Below are 21,035 nucleotides of genomic sequence, written 5' to 3'. Positions count from 1 at the left end.
TGGTGAGCGCACCAGCTCTATCTGGTCGAGAAGGAAATATTACACGGACATCTTTTTATTTTCCCTGTTTGAGGATCCCTTAGCGATTAAAAGTAGGAACTCGCCACTGATAACCAGCATACTGATCGAGGTCAAGATAAGGTCAGTCTTTTTACATTGTCAGAACCCAAACAATCCCTTGGAACTTGCCAACTTATTGGAATATTTGGATTGCGTATTGGATTCAAAAGAAATAAAGAGAAATAGTATGACTTCAATCTGACTATCCTAAAAGAGTTTCCCACAAATACAGGCCTTGGTGCCCTTCTCTTTAAGATACAGCGGACTAAACATAGCTTGGGTGGATCAAGTTATGGACTGCTGCAAGATCATTCTTGAAGACCTCAGACAATGACAACCCCTCTATCAGGACTAGGGCGCATTAATATAATCAAGATGAATATACTTCTTAGAATACTTTTTATAATCCAGTGTCTCCCAACACTGATTCCCCCCCCTTAGTATCGAAGCACTCCAAAATAGAATCTGCTCATTCATATGGGCAGGAAAATGTCCATTAATCTCAATGAAAATTCTCATGTGTCCAGGGGAGCGGGGAAGACTAGCCTTCCCCACTCATCAAATATTACTAGGCTATCTACATTAAGTGTCGGAGTGGGTGGTGAGGGAGAGTGAAAAGGCTTGGCTTCATATGGATCAGGAGGTAGCGTGTCAAATGCTTTGGGACTTGGCTTGGTTACCAGTATATCTTGGGCCGAGAAGCATAAATTATGCCACTCCCACTAAAAGGGTGTTGGACATTTAGTGCTAGGTAGCAGTCAAAAAGGGTCATACCTCGTTTCCCTCCCCTAATGCTATTGTTGTTAGAAATCCTGACTTCACACCTGCAGCAACCTCAGCAACGTTCCTGGAGTGGACAGCAGGTGAATGCTGGACATCGAGTGACCTTTTCCTGGGAGAGAATATAAATACATTCCTACAGTGCAAACAAGATTTCCATGTAACTGAGAGTGCTCATCTTCAATACCTCCAGCTCCGACATTGGGCCCTTCACCAATACAGTGTAGACCCTACATACTACTTGAAAAAAAGGTCCGTAGAGATTGAAGGAACTAATCTCTAAAACTTACCATACACTTAAAGAATCCAAACCATTCACCAAACACCCATTCCAACTCCATTGGTAACGGGACATTGGTGTAGATGTCCTGCCAAAAAAATGGGAAAGGCTTTGGTAAAAATCCCCAAAACCCATGAGTGTATCCCTTATACGGAAGGCGCTTACAAGCAGATGTATCAGTGGTAACTCAACCCTGCCAGACTTGGTAAAATGTTTCAAACAAGATCTGTGCTGGGTTGGTTGTGTATTGACGTGCTGCTCGGTTATACAGACATTGTGGCAAGAAATTTTGGGCCATAATAAAGGGGCACTGGGCAACCCATGATGGCACAAACTGTTTTACTCCTAGGCATACAACTATTTGACATGAAGGTCATTACTGGAGCGGATTGTCACATGTCAGGAGCCGCCAAACAACTTCTTGCTCTTAACTGAAAAACAAAAAGAACCCCTTGCCTTATCTCTGTGAGTTCATAGACTTTGACAAACTCTGGCTCCCATAGTAGATGTCAACACTAAGTAGGCTTCTCATTTCCTTCGCCACGGCCACACTTTGTAATAACTTTGGAATCTTTGATAAATTGTTGGGTACCTACCTGCAACTAATTTCTGCCAAAGGGTCATGGTCCTTGCATAAAAAAAAACTCCACATTAATGTTTTGTAGTTAAGAGCTGTCTAAAGCCCTTCAGTTGTTTCTCACGCTCATTCAGAATGTGTATGTAATGGTCTGGACGAAGAACACCTCAACAGTGGTCTATATAATCAAGCACAGATGTACAACATCTCTGATCCTCTTCTCAGAAGCACAGGACCTATGGCAATGCTCCATTCAGCATTGCATAGTTCTTTCAGCAGAACACCTTCCAGAAAAGGAAAACAGCCATGCTTGCTTTCTCAGTAGAACGGCCAAATGAAGGAGCTGAACAACCATGCACTCAAAGGTATTCAGCTCAAGGAGGAAACTGAATATTGACCTTTCTGCCACAAGAGCAACAAAAATGGCAATACTTGACAAGCAGGAATCAAGAACCAAGGTAATTGGAGAATGCTTTTTTAATAGACTGGTGCATGATATTTACTTAACACTTTTCCAACTCTACCCTATGGGAGTGAAACCCTTTCAAGGTGATGCTCAATTCACCAGCCTAGCCAAGACAATATTGGAATACAGACCACCTTCTGCTAGTATTAGAATCACGTATTCCCCTCGGAAGAAGCACTGAACTTCTTTTCAGGTGTCCCTGGCAGATTCTACATCATAGATCCAGGATCCTTGAGGTTATCGTCCTGGCTCCTAAATTCAGTAAAATTCACAATGTAGACATCCCAGAAGGCAGCAGCAATATTCTAACGCAAACCAGAGCACTTTCTACAAGTAAGACCTATGTGTCCAAAATTAAAGAAATTCTGTGTCTGATACTCATCAAAAAAGGACAACCTCCGTTACTATTTCAACCCCACCAAATTTTAGTTTCATTTGTTAGAGCTTGCTGAATCAAAAATGAAACACTCCTCAATTAAACCCCACCTGGTGGCCATTTCATAGTACAAGCTATCTCCATGGTAACCATCATTATGGTTAGAAAGAATTATTAAAGAATTCCTAACGGGTCTTTTCAGAATCTTCCCAACTGATGAAGTCTATTTGAACATATTTACAAAGCACACATAAAATATCTCACTTGGAACACAGCAGTATTATTGGCTCTCAGTTTCACAAAGATGATAAGGGAGATTCAAGCAATTACAATTACAGAGCTTTACTTGCAGTTCACTGAGGAGAAATTTGTACTAAGATCTAATCCGTGATTTATACCAAACGTTCCACCTGTTTCACCACAATTAACCCAGTCTAATCCAAACTATGCACCTTACCTGTGCAGCGGACCGTGATAATATTCCAGAAATTATATTAAAACATCACCCAGTGCTGATAGTCAGTGCTGTCGCTGAGATTTAAAAGAATTTTGTGTAAAAATATATTACCCGGGTCATGGAATGGGGCAATTATTAAGTCTATTCATATAAAGGAAATAAATATCGAGCTTCCAGCTCTACTGAAACCCACCCCTCTTTTAGAACTAATCACCTTAAATGTGCATCGGGCCCTGATAATGTTTCAGCAGTTATATTAAAGCAGCAATCAGTGGTGGTCATTGGTGCTCTCTGATGTTCCACTTTGTTCCTGTTATAAGTTCTTGCTGGCTATCGAAGCGCTTCTGTTTCACCAGGGCTGGTGTCCGACTGACAGCTACTCTCACAGAGGTGAAGGGAACATCAGTTGAAGTCTGCACAGTCTGCACATTCTGCAGGAGGAATCTTAGGATCTGCCTAGTACCTAGAAGCCTGCTTGCCTTCCCGCTAAGACTGGGAAAGAGTGTGCCTGACCCTGCAGGAGGACAGACTACCCACAAGAAGCCCAGCATTGTTCTCAGTATTTACAGCACTTAGAGAAAACAGACTCTGACAGATTGAAGTCCGCAGTGAAACGTATTATGAAGGGTACCTCCTGTCTCTGCATTTGTCAACAGCACCTAGTCATTAAATGCCTGTGAGGCTTTAATTGCACCTCACTGTTGGATGCCAGATCGGCCTTGGAGACCTCAGTTGCACCTGTACACATTCTCGCTAGGTGACCCCTGCCAGTGTGGATTGTGCCTGGCTTGTCGCCCGACATGCAGCTCACAAGTTCTAATGGACTCAATGGAATGCTTCTTTACCAATCTCCTAGAGAAGATGGATAAGAATTTTCAACTATCTCAAAGGAAGGAATGCTGGTCTCACATCAAACCATTAGTGTGGCAAAAGATTCGGCTGAACTGGCTGCCGCGGACTTACCATGAGACGCAGTTTAGGGTTAAGAATGAGTCGGAAGAGTCAACAAAAACTACGGAACTTGCCCTTTTCTGGCTTCTTTTCCTTTGGTCAACACAGATCAGGAATTTCAGCATATGAAGACTGAAGCAGTTAAACCTCTGGGTCTTGAAAAAAGTAAAGTGTTTCCCTAGAGTGTGGTTTAAGGGGTTATGGCAGAGGTCTACAAAAACTCGTATTCCTTTTTAGAAAAGGCAACAACGTTTACAGTATTAAGAGCAGCAATTGTAGCAGAAGCAGTTTTCTCTGAACTCAACAGTAAAGGTTCCCAGCAGCCTACCGTTTCTGTGGCTGCAGGAAAGGTTCAACCGGTGAGACTCTCTCACTGTCTGTGCCACTCTGTCTTGCTGTTGCTCACCTTTCTCTTTCTCTGTCGCCCCTTTCTCTCTTTCTCGATCTCTCTATTCTCTCACTTCTCCGCCCTATATCTCTCCCTCGCCCTCCCCGTTTCCCTCCCCTTTCCCCAAGACACCACAGAGAACCTTAGTTGGGAGAAACATTTCCAACCATTTTCCCACCTGACAGATCATCACAAAAGATGTTTGGGTGCTAAACATTGTGCAATTTGGTTACTAAATCAAATTCAATTTTTCTCCTCCTTCCATACGTCTGAAATTGTTGACCCTAAAACATTGAGTCAAGAAGTAAAAACACTTCTTAGCAAGGGAGTTATCCAGAATGCCCCAAGCCAGAGAATATACCCTGTAACTGAAGAAAAGTCAAATTAGAGAGTTTTACTCGTTTCTGAATCTGTGATATGCCAATATGTTACTGTAGTAGTAAAAGTTTAACATGTTATCACTTCATCAGATTTTCCCTTACCTTCATCAGGGAGACTCAGTTGCTTAAGTTGACCTGGAGCATGTCTATTTTCACAATCCCATCTTCAAAGCTCATCTGATGTACCCTTTATTTTGAGTGGTTCGCACTCATTACAAGAATAGATTTCTCCCATTTGACCTCAAAACTTTCTGAGATTTTTCTCTAAGTGCATGGTAGTAGCAGTAGCAGCTGTAGCTCGACAAACAAAGAAAATATTTGTCTTTCAACAGAGGGATAAATGGCTTCAGTTGGCTATGAAGACCAAGACTGCATTGAAACTCCTGCAAGACTTTTGGGCACAATTCTGTCACCTCTTTCTGAGTTGGGTCAACTTGACAAAATCGATCCTGCATCCTGTGTAAACAATTCGATGCTTGGATCAACAATAGGCCCAGTTCTGGCAAGAGTGTCTCCTTAAAAAATGTCAAACTGAACAGAAGTGTGTGTGGGATGATATTGCCTTGCAAGATATTTTTTGAAATTGTACACTTTGCAAAGCGGCCAGTTTAGCACAGGAGAAAATTCAAAATGCCACAATTTCCTGTCCAGGTTCCCATAGCCTAAATCCAGGAGGAAGGCCTTTTTGATAGACTGGTTAAGGAAATTCGCTAAAGCTTTTCTTCAAATCTACCTTCTGTACAAAGCCTCATCAATAAGATGCAGCGCAAGGTGACAATGATACCCATTGCCCCAAACTGGCCGAGGCATTGACTTATACAGAACTACATCACCTATTGCTTCAGGTTAAAAAGTTAAATTTACTATCTACCCTCTCGCCACCCTATATCTCTTCCTCCTCCTCCACCTCCTCTGCCACCACTACATTGGCACCTCCGCTACCTTTGCCAGAGGGTTCGTCCTATAGGGAGGGTTGTTCTCTACATCTTCCTGACTCTTATGATGTTCCATATGACTTGAGCCCTGGGATTATACCTGGACTCTTATGATGTTTTTCCCCAAGGTGACAATGACCCAGATTTGTACCCAGTGACGCCATCTCCTTTTGGATGATACCATGAGGTTAATCTCAAGGTGGCCTCCTTTCACAAGTTTGATCTTCATGCTATCCCTGAGTAGGATGACTTCCTTATCAAAACTTTTTCTAACACCCAGCATCCCATTCAATTTCTCCCCATGCTCAAGGGTATGTTAAAGACCGTTCTGGAAACCTTTAAGGACCCTGTGAAGGCCAGGAGGTCAGAGGGTGGATAAAAAGTACTAGCCCTCCTCCTCGGACCCACCGTATATAAGAGGTCAACTCCCACCATACTGGTTGCATGTTGCATGTAAGCAAACTAATGCCCAAGGTATCTGAGATCCCCTGCAGTCAGATAAAGGGACTAAAAAGATAGATGCTTAAACAGGTGGCCACTCACTCTGTCACCCACTAGTGCGCATCGCCAACTCAGTTGGCGTACTCTCCAGAAATGATAGGGCCCAGTGGAATGAGATGGGGACCGTATCCTACACCTCCCAGGCCAGGATAGACAGCAGGCACAAGGGTTAGTCGCAGAGGGCCAAACCATCTCTAATACCACCTTCAGATGTGCTCTGGACATGGAATATCCCACATCCCACAGACATTACGGTCGGTGGGCAGGGCTGGGGCACATCGGATCGCTCTTAAAAAAAGTGTCTGACTATGTTTTCAACTTGTTAATGTTTATTTTAAAGATCGTTACTTTTAAAAATAATTGCGTGTTTTGCACAAATCCATATCATTTTACGCCCGCTCTCATATACAGCGGTTCACTTGCCTGAGCTCACGTTTCCGGTCCGTCACGGCTACCTGGTGCCGATTGTACGGAGAAACGCGCCAGGCTTACTTCCTCTATCCTACAGAACCACCCCCACTTCATGCTGATTGACATGCTGCTTGGCGGGATTGTGGGAAGTTAAAAACGAAATGCTTTCTCAAACGCGCAGGGGACGCTTGCAGCGGGCGCGCCTAAGGCAAGCCCGTCTGCACCCCTCCGGGGGCCGCTCCTAATGCCCATTTTATTAAAGACTCTTACTCGCCTAAGGTATTGAAAGCGTTGCAGGATAATTTTCAAATCACCGAGAAAAACAAACGTATTCTTAAACAAGAGTAAATCTACATACATCGAACTGACTTCCCAGAACTTGCTCTGAATAGTCATTCTATTAAAAATATACTGCGATCCACTGCTTCCTCCCCTAAGGCTCAGAAACTCACAGGACTCACAGCTTGCTATTTAAACACCCGATCCTTGGTGAAACACCAAGCTGAAATCTCACTGTTGTTACAATCAGAAGCCCCAGACTTCCTCCTATTAACGGAAACTTGGTTGACCGATGATTGTGCCCCAGACATCTCAGCAGCTGTCCCAGATGGCTACTATATTCTTCAGGCTAACCGCCCTCTGGGGAGAGCCGGAGGCGGGGTTGCTGCCAATATTCGTAAGGAACATCAGTTCTCTAGCCTAGAGGTCACTGGTTTGCCTTCAACGGATTTTCTGATTCTAAAATTCGATTCCCCTCAGTCACCTTTTATCTGTGCCCTTTTTTATAGACCCCCTGGTAATATGCCCAACTTCCCACAAGCACTGGGAGAGGTGATATCTCATCTTGTCATCAACTATGCCAGAATTCTCATAATTGGGGACTTTAATTATTGGCCCTCCGATAATCGGGAGAGTCCTAGTTCAAGCGAATTTACTGACTGACTTGCAGGGATGAACTGTACCCCACACGTGAGGACGGCCACTCACATAAAAGGGCATATCTTGGATCAAGTTTGGACCTCTAACTTAGAGATTTCTACCCCTTTAATATCCCCGTGCGCCTGGTCCGATCATTATCTGATTTGATTTACTCTCCGATGTATTCCTTCTCCTAGACTCCAACTAATTGAGAACCAACTATCTAGAAACTGGAGACGAGCAGACCTGAACCAGTTCCGGTCATGCCTGAAGAGCACTTCCCCCTCTGTCCTAGAAGATTTCCAGACCCAGGCTGAGAGTATAGAACTTTGGCTGAAATCAGCTAGTGATCAAGTTGCCCCCCTAAAAACAATTAAGACTGTGAGACCTTACGACGCTCAACGGTGGTTCTCGGAAGATCTCAAATCAAAGAAACTGGAACTTAGACAAGCCGAACGCCAATGGCGTCGCCATTATCTTTCAGAAAAAAAAGTTTCTTACTTAATCCTGATGAAAGAATACAAAAATGTGATCATTCAAACCAAGACTAACTATTTCTCGCAAACAATTATTACGGCCTCTAATAAATCCAAAGAGATTTTCTCTATAGTTGACCAACTCTCCAAACCTGATAGTCACGCTTAAACCTGTCCCTTCTCAACTTCTATGTGACTCTCTAAACTAATTTTTTATGTAGAAGATAGCCACCATTAAGGCTAGTATCCCTCTTGGGGCTAGTGTCCTTCACGATCCCAACAGCGAGCGGTGCCTACATCATCTTGACCGCATTCCTCCCATCCCTGAGGAGACTTTCTTGACCCTACTAAATAGGGTCACCTCAGGCTCTCCCTTGGACTGCTGCCCCCCCCCCCCCCCCAATATTCTTCGGGAAGCATTCACCATATGTCCAGACTCGCCTAGGTCATTTCTGAACAACTCGCTGGAGCAAGGCATGGTTGCAGTCGCCTTCAAAAGAGCTGAAATTATTCCAATCTTGAAAAAAACGGGCGCTGACCCAACAGTTCTTAGTAACTATCGTCCCATCTCTCTGCTACCCTATCTAGGTAAGGTCCTGGAGACCCATGTAGCCAACTGCTTGAGCTCCTTTGTTGAACAGTCTCAGGTCCTGGACTCCCACCAGGCCGGATTTAGACCTGCTCATTCGACCGAGTCTGTCATCCTCTCAGTTATGGATGTGCTCAGGGAGGGGGCGGATTCAGGCTCCCCTCAGGCCCTGATTCTTTTGGACCTGTCGGCAGCTTTTGACATGGTCGATCAAGATATCCTGATTGACCGTGTCGCAAATGCCGGAATTCGGGGTCTGGCTTTGGCGTGGCTCTCCTCCTCTCAGAGCAAGCGCTGCGCCTCGCTGGTTTCTCTTCTAAAAAAAGGGACATCACCTGTGGGGTCCCCCAGGGCTCCTCTCTTTCCCCTCTCCTTTTCAATCTTTATCTTCTTCCCTTAATTCACTCATTGAGGAAAAAAAAATGTTGTAATTTTTAACTATGCAGACGATCTCCAACTGGTGTTTATTATTAATACCTCTGCCTCATCCGAAGCCAACGTCCAAGATACGATGGTCTTCATAAGTGATTGGATGAAAAATAATCAGCTGAAGCTGAACCCGGATAAAACTGAGCTGATCCTGACAGGAGGTACCGCAAATCCCTAGCATTCTAATTTTTGGCCCCCTAAACTCTAATCCTCCTGTGCCTACTGCCTCCTCCAAGAGTCTGGGGATCATTATAAGCAATGATCTCTCGATGAAGGCTCAGATCGGCTCGGTTGTCTCAGCTGGCTTCTTTCAGTTGCGCAGATTGAAGAAGATTAGCAGATTTTTGAGCAGGGAGGCTCTGATCCTGGCCACCCTTGCCCTAGTGATCTCTTGCCTGGATTATGCCAACTCATTGTTTGTTGGCATCCCAGCTGATCAACTCAAGCGTCTCCAACTGGTTCAGAACCAGGCAGCTAGGCTGATTTTTTTCACAGCCTAAATGGTATCATGTCAGTCCTCTTATGAAAAGCCTACATTGGCTTCCAGTGAGCATGCGCGGCGTTTTTAAGATGGGCTGCACCATTTTCAAAGCTTTACAAGGCATTGGTCCGATTTTCATTTCGGCTCGCCTGCACCGCTATACCCCCTTTCGGAATCTTAGATCCTCCCACCTGAACTTGTTGGAAATAGTTAAGCGAAAGAAGTATGGCGGACTAAGATTCTCTGTTCTCGCTCCACAATTTTGGAACTCTCTTCCGGCGGAGATTAGGTCTTTGACTTCTCTGGCCCAATTCAGAAAACAGCTCAAGACTTGGTTTTTCACTCAGGCCTACACCGATTAAAGCTATCCTTCTGTTCACTGTCATGACCCTTTCCTTAGCGCCAGGAAACCGTTGGTGTATGTGCGCTTAATAAATGTTTTTAACATAACATTAACTCAAGTATCCTCATTCGCTGTAATGCCTGGCTCCGTTTCTCTGACTTTAAGCTAGGAGTCCAGCCGCATTAGATCAACATGCCCTTTGATGGGGAACACCTCTGTGGGCCACAGGTTTATCAGATGCTAGAGAAAATCCAGAAAGACAACATGGCTAAGGCAATGGAAGCTCTTCAGTCCTCATCGCCAAGTGGGCTCTTTCGTAGATCCCAGTTTGGTGACTGCACCAAAGCCACATATTCAGAGGCTTCAACCTCCTATCAGAGGAAGCAGCAAATTTAGCAAGCCTACCGAGGTTACTCCAGGGGTGCCTATAGAGGAAATAACGCCAAAGGCATGGGTAGAGAGGGTGCTGCAAAGGGAGCCGTGCCTGCCATGCTGTGAGTCTCCCTTCCTCCCAACAGATCTTTTGGGGGACAGCTGAAAGCCTGCAAGGGTTCCTCACATGCTGGCAAACAATCACCTCAGATCAATTGGTCTTTTCCATTGTAGAGCAGAGTTTGCCTGGAACTCACTGCTCCACCTCCAAACATGCCCCCCCCCCTCCCCCCCACACAAACGCTTCCTCTCCACCCACAGATAATTAGCACCTCCTACAAGAGGAAGTACTTACTCATAATCAAAGGGGACCATAGAGCCTGTGCCGCTACACTAGCAAGGCACAGGGGTATACTCCCTTATCCCAGAGGAAGGCTGGCCATTCAGGCCCATACTTGACCTCAGGCCTCTCAGCAAGTCCATCCTGTCAGAGCACTTCCACATGTTCACGTTGCAAGACATAATTTCTGTACTGTTACATGGCAACTTAATCACTGCTCTCGATCTGAAGAACACCTACTTCCACATTCCAAACAACTTTGCTCACTGTCAGTTCCTCAGGTTTTTGGTAAGTGAATGGCACTTTCAGGTCAAAGTTTTGCCCCTCGGGGAAACTATGGCTCCCAGATTCTTTACAAAATGCCTTTCAGTGGTAGCCGCTCATCTCTGAAGGAGCGACATCCATGTCTTCCCGTACCTCGATGACTGGTTGATAAGCGCAAGCAGGCAGCAGTGCTTGGCCCACTCCCTGGTCACCTTGGAACTTTTACGCACAATCTCGGTATCACTATCAAAGTGGTCAAGTCCCAACTCCCAACTCTTTCAAATACAGCCCTTCCTTGGGATAGTTCCTAGTTCTGACACCGGGAAAATGTATCCCAGCCCTGCATGAGTTCAAGCCTTCCAGCTTGTACTGCCTCTTTTTCAGCCAAATTGCTGACTTGTGGTCAGGATAGTAATGCACCTCTTCGGCATGATGACTTCCTGAATCGCCTTCATCTCTCACGCTTTATTACATAAGTGTCCACTTAATAAGTGCCTTGATGCACAGTGGTCACAAGCGGAGAGTCTCTAGGAAGATCTAGTGTTGATTTGGGCCAGCACCCATTGCTCTCTCCAGTGGTTGAACCGCAACAATCTATTGCAGGACAGGCCCTTTCTAGACCCAGTTACCTACGTGACCGTTACCATAGACTCCTCTCCCCTGGCCTGGAGTGGCGTATCTGCAGGATATGACCTTTCAGGGTATGTGAAAAGAACAATTGATGGACAGAATGCAGAACAATGTCATACATTCGCCCCAGTACAGAGATCTGGGCCTAAATCCATTGTTTTTTTGCTCACCGTGCCATTCCAGTTTAGACCCAGCCATATGCAAATCAGTTTTGACCCTGTGCCCCGTGGGAACAGTCCAGCCCGAACTGCCAGGCCAGGTTCTCCCTGGACTGGAAACAAGCATCCTAGGACCGGTTTCGGGCTTTCAGCCTTCATCAGCCAGGCAGTTCGGGCTGGACTGTTCCCATGAGGCACAGGGTCAAGATTGATTTGCATATGGCCAGGTCTAAACTGGTGTGGCATGGTGAGCAAAAGAATGATGGATTGAACCCAGATCTCTTGACTGGGGGGTGAATGTTTTGATTTGTTCTGCATTCCGTCAATCAATTGTGTGTATTTTGCATTCTCGCCCTAAGTGCGCCAGGTATGCCCAGACGTGGGTCCTGGGCTCACTGTAGCACTGGAATCAAGCTATCCTGGTTGAAGAGGGGTGAAACCCCGAAAACGGTCCTGGGATGCTTGTTTCCGGTCCAGGGAGGACCTGGCTTGGCAGTTTGGGCTGGATTGTTCCCATGAGGCACAGGGTCAAGACGGATTTGCATATCGCCAGGTCTAAACTGGGGTGGCATGGTGAGCAAAAGAATGATGGATTCAACCCAGATCTCTTGACTGGGGGTGAATGTTTTGATTTGCTCTGCGTTCCGTCCATCAATTGTGTCTTTTGCTTTCAGGGAATGTGGACACCCCTTCCACAGAGTTCACACATCAATTACCTAGAGTTATTAGCAGTCCAATTAGCTTCTAAGGCTTTATTCTGCCATGTACATGACAAGATAGTCCTGATCAGAACAGACAACATGACTGCCATGTACAACCTTCGGAAACAAGCTCTCTGTGTTCGCGCAGAGCATTTGGCGCTGGGCGATTCGCCACAGAGTACATCTGTTAACAGATTACCTTCTGGGAGTGGATATCAATTTTGCAGACCTGCTCAGCAGGAAGCGGCAATAAATCCACAGGTGAGAACTTCAGCAAGCAAGTTCTACTCTGTACTTCCAGCATTGGGTGTTCCCCGACGTTGATCTGTTAGAAACCGCAAAAATGACAAATGCCCAGGCGTTGCGTCCAGGTTTATTCCATCCCCTTATTCACCCCCCGCATGGTACTCCAGGCCTCTGTCTGGAAGGAATCTCCGTATAGTACTGACTAGTCGCCCCCCTTCTTGCGCACTCCAATTTCTGTCTTGAAAAGTTGCATTTCTATTTGCAATCACTTCCCTCTGACGTGAGTGAGCTCCCACTCTGTAAAAGCCTTTTTTCCAGATTCAAAATGACGTAGCAGTACTTAAAATTGACCCAAGGTTTCTGCCCAAGGTAGTGTCTCCTTTCCACCTCAACCAAGCAGTTGAGCCCCCGCTGTTCTTCCCATACTCGACTCAGTAGCAGAGAGAGCCCTCCACACACTTGACATTAAAAGGACCCTCATGAACTAATTTTGATAACACAAAAAAGAAACATCTACTATTGGTCGCCTACACTTAACCACACAAAGGCAGTGTCCTTTCAAAAGCAATGGTATCTTGGTGGCTAGTCAAGTGCATTCAAATCTGCTTTATCAAGGCCAAAATACCTCTCCCTGCTCCACCTAGGCCACATTTAACATGCAAGAAAGCAGCCTCAATGGACTTTCTGGGTAATTGCCTAACAATTGACATCTATAAGGCAGCTATCTGATCCACCCTACAATACTGTGTGGATGTGCTAGCACGACAACAAGCTCAAGCGGGTCAGTCTGCACTACGTAGACTTTTCAATCTTCTTCAACATCCTCTGACTCACAATCGCTTAGGGAAAACTGCCTTACAGTCTATGTAGGGCATGTGTATCTACAGCTAAACATTCCATGAACTAAAAATGTTTTTGATCCTGTAAGCATTAGTTTGTGGCATGTAGTGCTGTAGATTCACATGCGCCTACCCTTCTCCCCAGAAGCTTTTGATTGTTTCTCCTCTTTTCTATACTTACCTGCCTGGCCATCTTCTTTCTCTTCTGTGCATCATTTCTATCCTCACCCGCCACTTGGGAAAATAATCTAACAGTGGAGCTGAGGCCTATGTGCATTACCAGTCATAGGAGGAGTCGCTGTCACTATACCTTGTGACTTTAAAGGCTTCTTCAAAGAAAAACATGCTGCACATGCCCGAGCCCAACGCTAGATGGAAGGAGCATGCAAAGCATTTGAATCTACAGCACTTCATGCCACAAACAGATGCTTACAGGGTAAGTAACATTTTTCTTTTAGCTAAGGGGGCGAATGGGTGCAGGAACTTCTGGAATCGCCAACTTCTCTGCCGTGTTGAGGAATAGAATTATGTCATCTTTTAAATAATTCTGATTAGGAGGTGACCATTAAGCATAGGAACTTCTGGGTTTCCAGTCAGCGTGCAAATATTTACACAATTGGTGTTCGAATTTCTTTTTCAATATTTGAAAAAGGCTACCCACAGTTCAGTGCCCAAATTCCAGATGACCACTCAGTGCACATGATGTGAAGTTATAATGGGTACAAAGCTGTAGAACTATCATTACAGAGTTGATTTGACCCAGAAGTTAGAGTGAGATGGTTAAAGTTGCAGAGACTGTTCCTCCCAGGATTTGCCGCTATAACAAAAACCCGCTTTTCATCCCTTTGTATTATCTTTAATGTCCATATATATGGCTGAATCTTTAAGGGAGCCAAGACTGGTGTAGAGTATCATTGTCGGAGGTGGCATACTTCATTGCACTTAAGGGCGCTGTGCATAAAATTGCTCTTTGAACACCTTAGAATGCAATTTCCTGTCTCTTCATGAGGTGTCGTCTGATTCCCATGTGTTTTCAATCAGAAAAGACTTGAGGGTCTCCGGTACCAATAAGAGGAACATGACATTCATGTTCTTAAGTATGCAATGACTACATTGCCAGATAACGCATTTCATCTTGAAATTAGTTAGTTACGTATCACTTTCCTGTTTAAACGTCAGTAAAAATATTATGATTATGTGATTACAGAAAGAATATTGAGGAATAGCACTGCTGATGTCATAGCAAACACCTTCTCAGCTCATATAGTTGTTGATCTTGTACCCCTGCTTCCAAGGTTCTTAGTAAGCAAATGATATGCTGTTTGTGTGTTTTTATCCCACTTTGTTGCTTAGTTAGAGTTTTATAATGTCTATGAATCTGAACTGGATGTATTTGAGCAGCATCCTCCTGTTGCAACACTAAATGTCTGCTGTGTACATCTGATTTCTGTCATTTTTGTTTTGGATTTTCTGAATTTCAGGCGGTGTCAAACTCCTGATTTTGTTCTAAACTTTGGTTTTACCCCTGAGTCAAGAAAGTAGTGGTCTGTAGCAATCATGTTTTCAACACTTAGTATGCATTTTAGCGTGACCTGTGTCCCTGAGCTTCTCTTTCTTTGCCTTGCAGGTATCTCCTTTGCTCAGAGGGTTCCTGGACAAGATGCTAGTCAGAGAACCCAGCCAAAGAGCGACAGCCAATGAACTTCTCAAGCACCCATTTTTGAGCAAGGCTGGCCCCCCATCCAGCATCGTGCCTCTCATGAGACAGAATAGGATGAGATGAGAAGTCCTGTATCGGCAGCAAATAATCGCAAAGAGGAAGAATGGCCCTATGGAACTGACATGGCCACAGTATCGCTTGCCTATAACTGGCCCCTAGCCTTAGTCTAGTGGACATACTTGCTGTTCTGTTATGGTCTTGCAAGTGTCCCTATTTTGCTGAGATCTAGTGGGCATCACCCTTCCGGTAAGATCCTGTGGATATCCCAGCCAGTCTGCTGAAATCCTGCATCACTTCCTTCTGCTCTGTGGGAATCTTTCAGGCATGGCTGCTTGGATTCTTCTAAGGTTCTCATCTGCTTAGGCTCATGCTGGTCTCCCCACTGTCTTCCCAGCCTTTCCCAGTCACATTGTTCTCCTCGCTAGGATGCTACAATCAATCCTACTATATGGAGAAGTCCAGTTGACATCCCTGCTTTTTTTGCAGGAAGGTGCTTTTCTCCCCCGAAACCCTTCTGAGCTAAAACATTTAATACGAAAATAATGGTCTTTCATCACTGGTTGTCCTATGGGATTTCCCAACTGACTCTGCTGCCTCTAATCTGGAAAGAGGCCAGTCCTTATGAGCCGGTTTTATTGGGTTATACTTTATCATCACCATGACTGATGTTATTACACTGAGGAAACTTTGGGCGATGTGATAACACTGGAAATTGAACTGTCACAATGTCGCTGCAATCTTGCACTACAAGGCGGTCTGCTGGAAGATGGAAGCGGCCTAGTGTCTCGGGGCTGAAGGAAGCCATACACTGCATTTGAACTGCCTCGATGACCCTGGATATAGACTTGATAAATTATTTGAGAGACCGTTTTCCATATATTAATGCAATACTCTATGGGAGGTTTGGATGAGTGGTAAAATATCACATAAGTGTCGTGGATCCAAGTGTGGGATTGCGTGAGGTGTTGTCTGTGAAAAATAATGGTTGCTTTGGTACACTGTGAAGGACAAGGGCTAGATTCCTAATCCTCAGCGGGGGTTCTTCCCAATGCAGTTCACTGTTAAGTTGATGGAATGGAACTCCTGCACTCGCTTTGCTTTCCTTTAAATGACAGGTGTTGTACCGTCAATACTCATTGGTGGTCACCTCCACTTCTCTTTGTAATAGAGTGGTTTGGATTGTATAAAAGTTGCTGCCCTCTGGAATACTACCAAGTAAAGGGGTTTCATACTACCCTTTGGCAATTCCTAAAGAAGGAGGTTGGGCTCATTATCTATCCACTGTGGTAGTTCCTTCCTGGCCACTCGAAGGAGCTGGTCTATCTGTTCACAGCTTTCCTTCCCTCTGATGTACTGTGAAAGACTGAGTTGGCCCCATCTTCTCAGTGAAGTTTCCTACTGAGGCACTACAATGGACAAAGCATGGATCTGGATGTTGGTGGGGAGAAGAGGAAGGGAAGTTCCCCTTCCTCTGTGATGGTTCCAGCTGGAGCTTTGTGAACAAGAGATTAGGGTGCCTTTTCCCGCCGGTTTCCCTCTGATGTACTTTGAAGGTGGGTTGTTTCTCTCTTCTCAGTGATGGTTTCTGATTGTAAAAGGAGAACATATAGATATGGCAGTGGGTTAGGGGAAGGAGAGGCTGCGTTCCCTTTTCTTATGGTGGTTCTTCCCGGTGCACTGTGAAGGCATCATTGTGCTGCCTGTTTTCTATAGTGAATCTCATACTGCACTCTGAAGCAGAATACTCTCTATTGAGATATTTGGTTCTGTCTGACCCATTGGTAAGTGTGGTGTTTGGGCTTCTTATTCTCATATTTATGTGAAAAAGAGGGGGCTAGACCTTCTCAGAGCCTGAGTTCAAATCATCTTACATCCTTGTACCGGCTATAGAGTAAGCTAACCGCCCCCCTTAGACATCCAGCGCTGCTTGGTCCATGTGAGCGAGCAACTTGGAATGCAAAAATTAAATAATTATGTTATGTACACATACAAAGTTCCTCTCAAGTCTTGTGCCAAGGGTCCTGTCTAGTACTGTCTTGCTCAGAATGTTCTGCATTTACCTGTGAACATTCCATTCAGCCACTGGATGAGAACAAAAATCTCATGTTCAACAAAAAATAAATATATGTTTTACAGTCTTAAGCTCATAATGGACTTTTCATAATGTCCTTTTCCGTTCACTCTCTAATGAAATGATACTATTTGAATTGTAAAGTGAGACCACCAAGCAGTCAAGATCCCTGTCCAGGGAGAATGCAGATCTGTTACACTCAGCCAGGTACCAAGCACTGCCACCGTGCAGCAGTGCATTGCCTCCTGTGGTAGCCAAGATGCAATGCACAGGACAGGACTAATTTCCGCATGGTTCTGACACAAACTTGGCTTAAAATGCTGCCCTACTCTTTCACACCTGGAAGCCAGCAGAAGAATGTGTGATGTACCTGGATTCACTATTCTTTATTTTGCGGTAGCTGCCACAAGGCCATGTTGCCCTGCATTAGTTGATGCATCATGGATCAGGCCGTTTTTCTTTTAACCCTTTCCGCTTTGGGGCTGGCAGGTGACCTGAGAGTGCCAGGTGCATTCACTACTGAAGCTGTTTCGGTGCCTTGTCAGAATGCAGTTTTTCTGCCCATCTTGAACTGGCAAAATGTTTTTCTGCCATACAACTTTTGTCATGCACAAGGCGAATCTCCAAAGCATTGTTCTGAGAACCCTACCTGGTGCTGAGAACGACCATTGAAATTAACTATTCTAGGCTTTCTGTGTGGGCTGGTGTCAAGCCTCTACAGTGTAATGTGTTGGTTGACACAGTGTTGGTACCACGCTGGAATACAGGATCCTGCTTTACCATTACTTAAATCGATACAATACATTCCTACCACACAGTGCTGTAGGCTAGAGGTACCTACCTACCTACCTTGTGCGATGAAGTACACTCCATTTGTAATAGTGTAGGATATTGAAATCTGGGGACTCTAAAAATTGAATTCGTTTATGAAAAGTACTCTTGTTGGACAGCATCTCTCCATCCTGTTTGTACCTATTGAAAATATTCAATGTGTCTTAGGATCCTAGACTTAAGCTACAGAACGTTCACTGTAAATGCATCTTCCAGGCATTGGTACCTGACCTTGCTGCAGAGCCCGGAGGCCTTCCTGTCTGTGACACCAAAATACACATCAATATCCAGGAACATGGCTTGGTCATGGATACAAGGCCTGGCGGTGTGCAGCTCTTCTGTGACTACTGGTTTTGAGTTTTCTTTTTTTCTTTGAAATATATAAATATATATTTATAAAGCATAACTTTGTAACACTACACAGTATTCAGGATTTTGTTTTTAAGAACATTTGCTGTAACACTAATGATCTTAGCAGAGATTCTTCCATATACTAAATTGAATTGTACATAGGAATTGAACGATTTCAGATTTTTTTGACAGATCTAAATAGTGTAAATGCTAGTTTTACAAATACATTTTTCAAAAGAACGATTTGATTCCGTGTTTTTCTTGTCTGTGTCCTTATTTTATTATCAAGCTGGTAAAAAAAAAAAAAGTGAGTAGCAGCGATCCACTCGAGTATGTAGAAATTGACCCGCCCGGCACCATGCAGACCTTTAATCTTTGGTTTTGCCAACAGAATCAGCAATGCAAAAATAGTTTGTGCTACTGTGCCAACATCCCTGTGAAACTCTCACCATGGCAGTGTCCGAATGTTTTGCTATTTACTTAAATTTAAATTGGTTTTAGTCCCCAACCATCGAGTCCAAACATTTGACTTCTCTACCACTAGTCCTAGGTGGGCCAGTAAAAAACAAATATGATACTTTTATAACTCTTTAGTCCAGCCCCAACCTCCTTTCAAATTTGAAGGGTGCCTTCTTTTTGGATGGGAAGCACTTTTGTGACTTGGTGCTTAACGCAAAATCCAGTAAGCATAGCTTTATTAATCAAGAATTAGACAGCAGATCAGTCCAAATGACCTGCCAATACAGTGTGGGCTTTTGGTCCACCCCTTTCAACCATTCTTCAATCAACCTCTTCTAGCATTTGCCTTGAAACTTTGTAAGCCGCATTTTGGCTCAGCAGAGTATTCATTTCCCACCTAATGCTATTAACTGTTTGTGTATATCCTTCCACCTAACATCAAGTGCTTCCATTGAACTGCGAGACACACTAATTTGCAATACGATCCTCTCTTTGGACACCTCCTGGCTTCTACAGTATGCCTTGCTCTGTTCCTCTTATGTTTCTCTACTCAATGCCTGTCACTCTCTGTAACTCTCAAGCTTAAAGGTGACCAGCTGTCATGTATTTTGCAGGACAGTCCCTTTATTCAGGGAGGTTTCTCGTGTCCAGTATCCGCCTAGTGCAGGACACTAGAAAGAGCCTGTTACACACCCTAGTACAATGTTGGACCTTTTCTTGGTGACTTTTCACACTCCTCTTTTGCGCAGGCAGGCTAAATGTATTGGCTGATGGTGTTTCTTTGGAAGCATGGGTTTTTTTGGTCGGCAGAAAGAAAAGGTGTTAGAACTTCCGAGTTTAAAATGCAGCTGTGACGTGCACTGCCCACTAAAAAGTACGTAAAGCTAGAACTTCAACCACTGATCCTTGGAAGCCATTGGCTTCAATTGCGATGCATTCTTCAGCAAAGCTGTGACCTACATAGAGGTTTTTCAGAGATGTGATCGACTTGCTGCCATTCTAGAGAAGACACAACTTTACACAGGTTTGCCTTGGAGAGAGATCCATATCTTGATTGCAGCACTCATGGAGACATGATTACATGTGCACAATTCTGGACAAAGGCTTTACATGATTCATCTTGCTAGGTTCTTGGATATACAATAATGGTGTGTCCACCACTGCAACCTCTAGTGAGCAGCTAGAGCCAGACTAATATGTAATAATAAAAATAAAAGTAGATGTGGGTGGCAAAGCTTTTACTTAGAAGTTCGTCATCCTCTTCCTCCCCCACTCGCACTGTCAACTTTTATCAGTGGTACCACCCACTGCCTGCATAAGCTAGATTGGTGTGAATTAGTGAGTTGGGTTCCCATTATTGTTGGGAGAGGGGGAGAAGAGCAGGGAGTGAGGTGGGAATGCTTTGCTTTAGAGTGTTTTCTGTTTTTTAAAAGCTGCACAAATCCTTCAAACACTTTCCCATAGAATCAAAATTATGATTAGCACATGTGACCACTGCTCTGTGCACCCTACTGAGGCCAAAGAATGGATGAGTACACAGTAAGAACCCTGTTACGATGCAGTGACTGCCACTGCCAGAAGCTCACGTTGCCTTTAGCGCCCACTCCTGAGCGCTCTTGAACATTCATCTGCTTCCTGCACTAACCCTGTCACCTTGAGAGAACTCGGTTGCAGTATGTGCTATACAAGACTCCTATTTTAAATGAGAAACAAGACTGCAGAAACACAAATTCTGGTGCATACTTCTTTCTACATGCAGATTCTTCACATTTAGGATATCATCAGGCGCCAGACTTGATCCGGAAGATTTAAACATCATTACTCCTGTGTGCCAGTAGGGGGCACAGTGTGACTTCGTGTTGACTTTGTTCATCCCTGTTGAGTCGCATATAACGATCTTACCTGTATGTACACGTCAGTTTCTTTCTGTATCTTAGCGTGCAAATCCGGATCTTGCTCACAACTTTCTCCTCAAATTCTTTTTTCTCAAAATGCAAAAGGGGACCATGTTCCCTTAGAAAACTACAGAGTTTAAGTCTTGTAGGGACTTTTGCAAACAAATGTTTGTCAGAACCCCTTTCAGAGGTCCACGGGACACATTAAGGCTAATGGGCCCAACCGTGGTGGTTGATGCACTCCTCCTGTCTCAGGGGCCGAACCTACTATGGATCCCGAGCAAGTTGGTCAAGTACCCCTGCACTTTACTCTGTGGTAATTCTGGACGAGCAGTCAAAGAGTCCCTTAGGGGGAAAGTG

At 44.5% G+C, this 21,035-nt stretch overlaps 1 protein-coding gene across 3 annotated transcripts in view; it reads left to right on the top strand.

Annotated features, from left to right (window-relative positions):
• The window catches only part of PAK4 (p21 (RAC1) activated kinase 4), a 238,343-nt gene extending 219,785 nt beyond the window's left edge, over window positions 1-18,558 (top strand). For all 3 annotated transcript variants that reach the window (XM_085624978.1, XM_085624979.1, XM_085624977.1), the window contains exon 9: window positions 14,976-18,558. In XM_085624978.1, the coding sequence (XP_085481104.1) occupies window positions 14,976-15,131 (156 nt within the window). In that variant the 3' untranslated portion in view covers window positions 15,132-18,558. The remainder of the gene's footprint in view (window positions 1-14,975) is intronic.
• Window positions 18,559-21,035: the final 2,477 nt, after the last annotated feature.

This window comes from Triturus cristatus, chromosome 9, assembly GCF_964204655.1.
Source record: "Triturus cristatus chromosome 9, aTriCri1.1, whole genome shotgun sequence".
NCBI lineage: Eukaryota > Metazoa > Chordata > Amphibia > Caudata > Salamandridae > Triturus > Triturus cristatus.
This window is presented reverse-complemented; position numbering and strand designations above follow the sequence as displayed.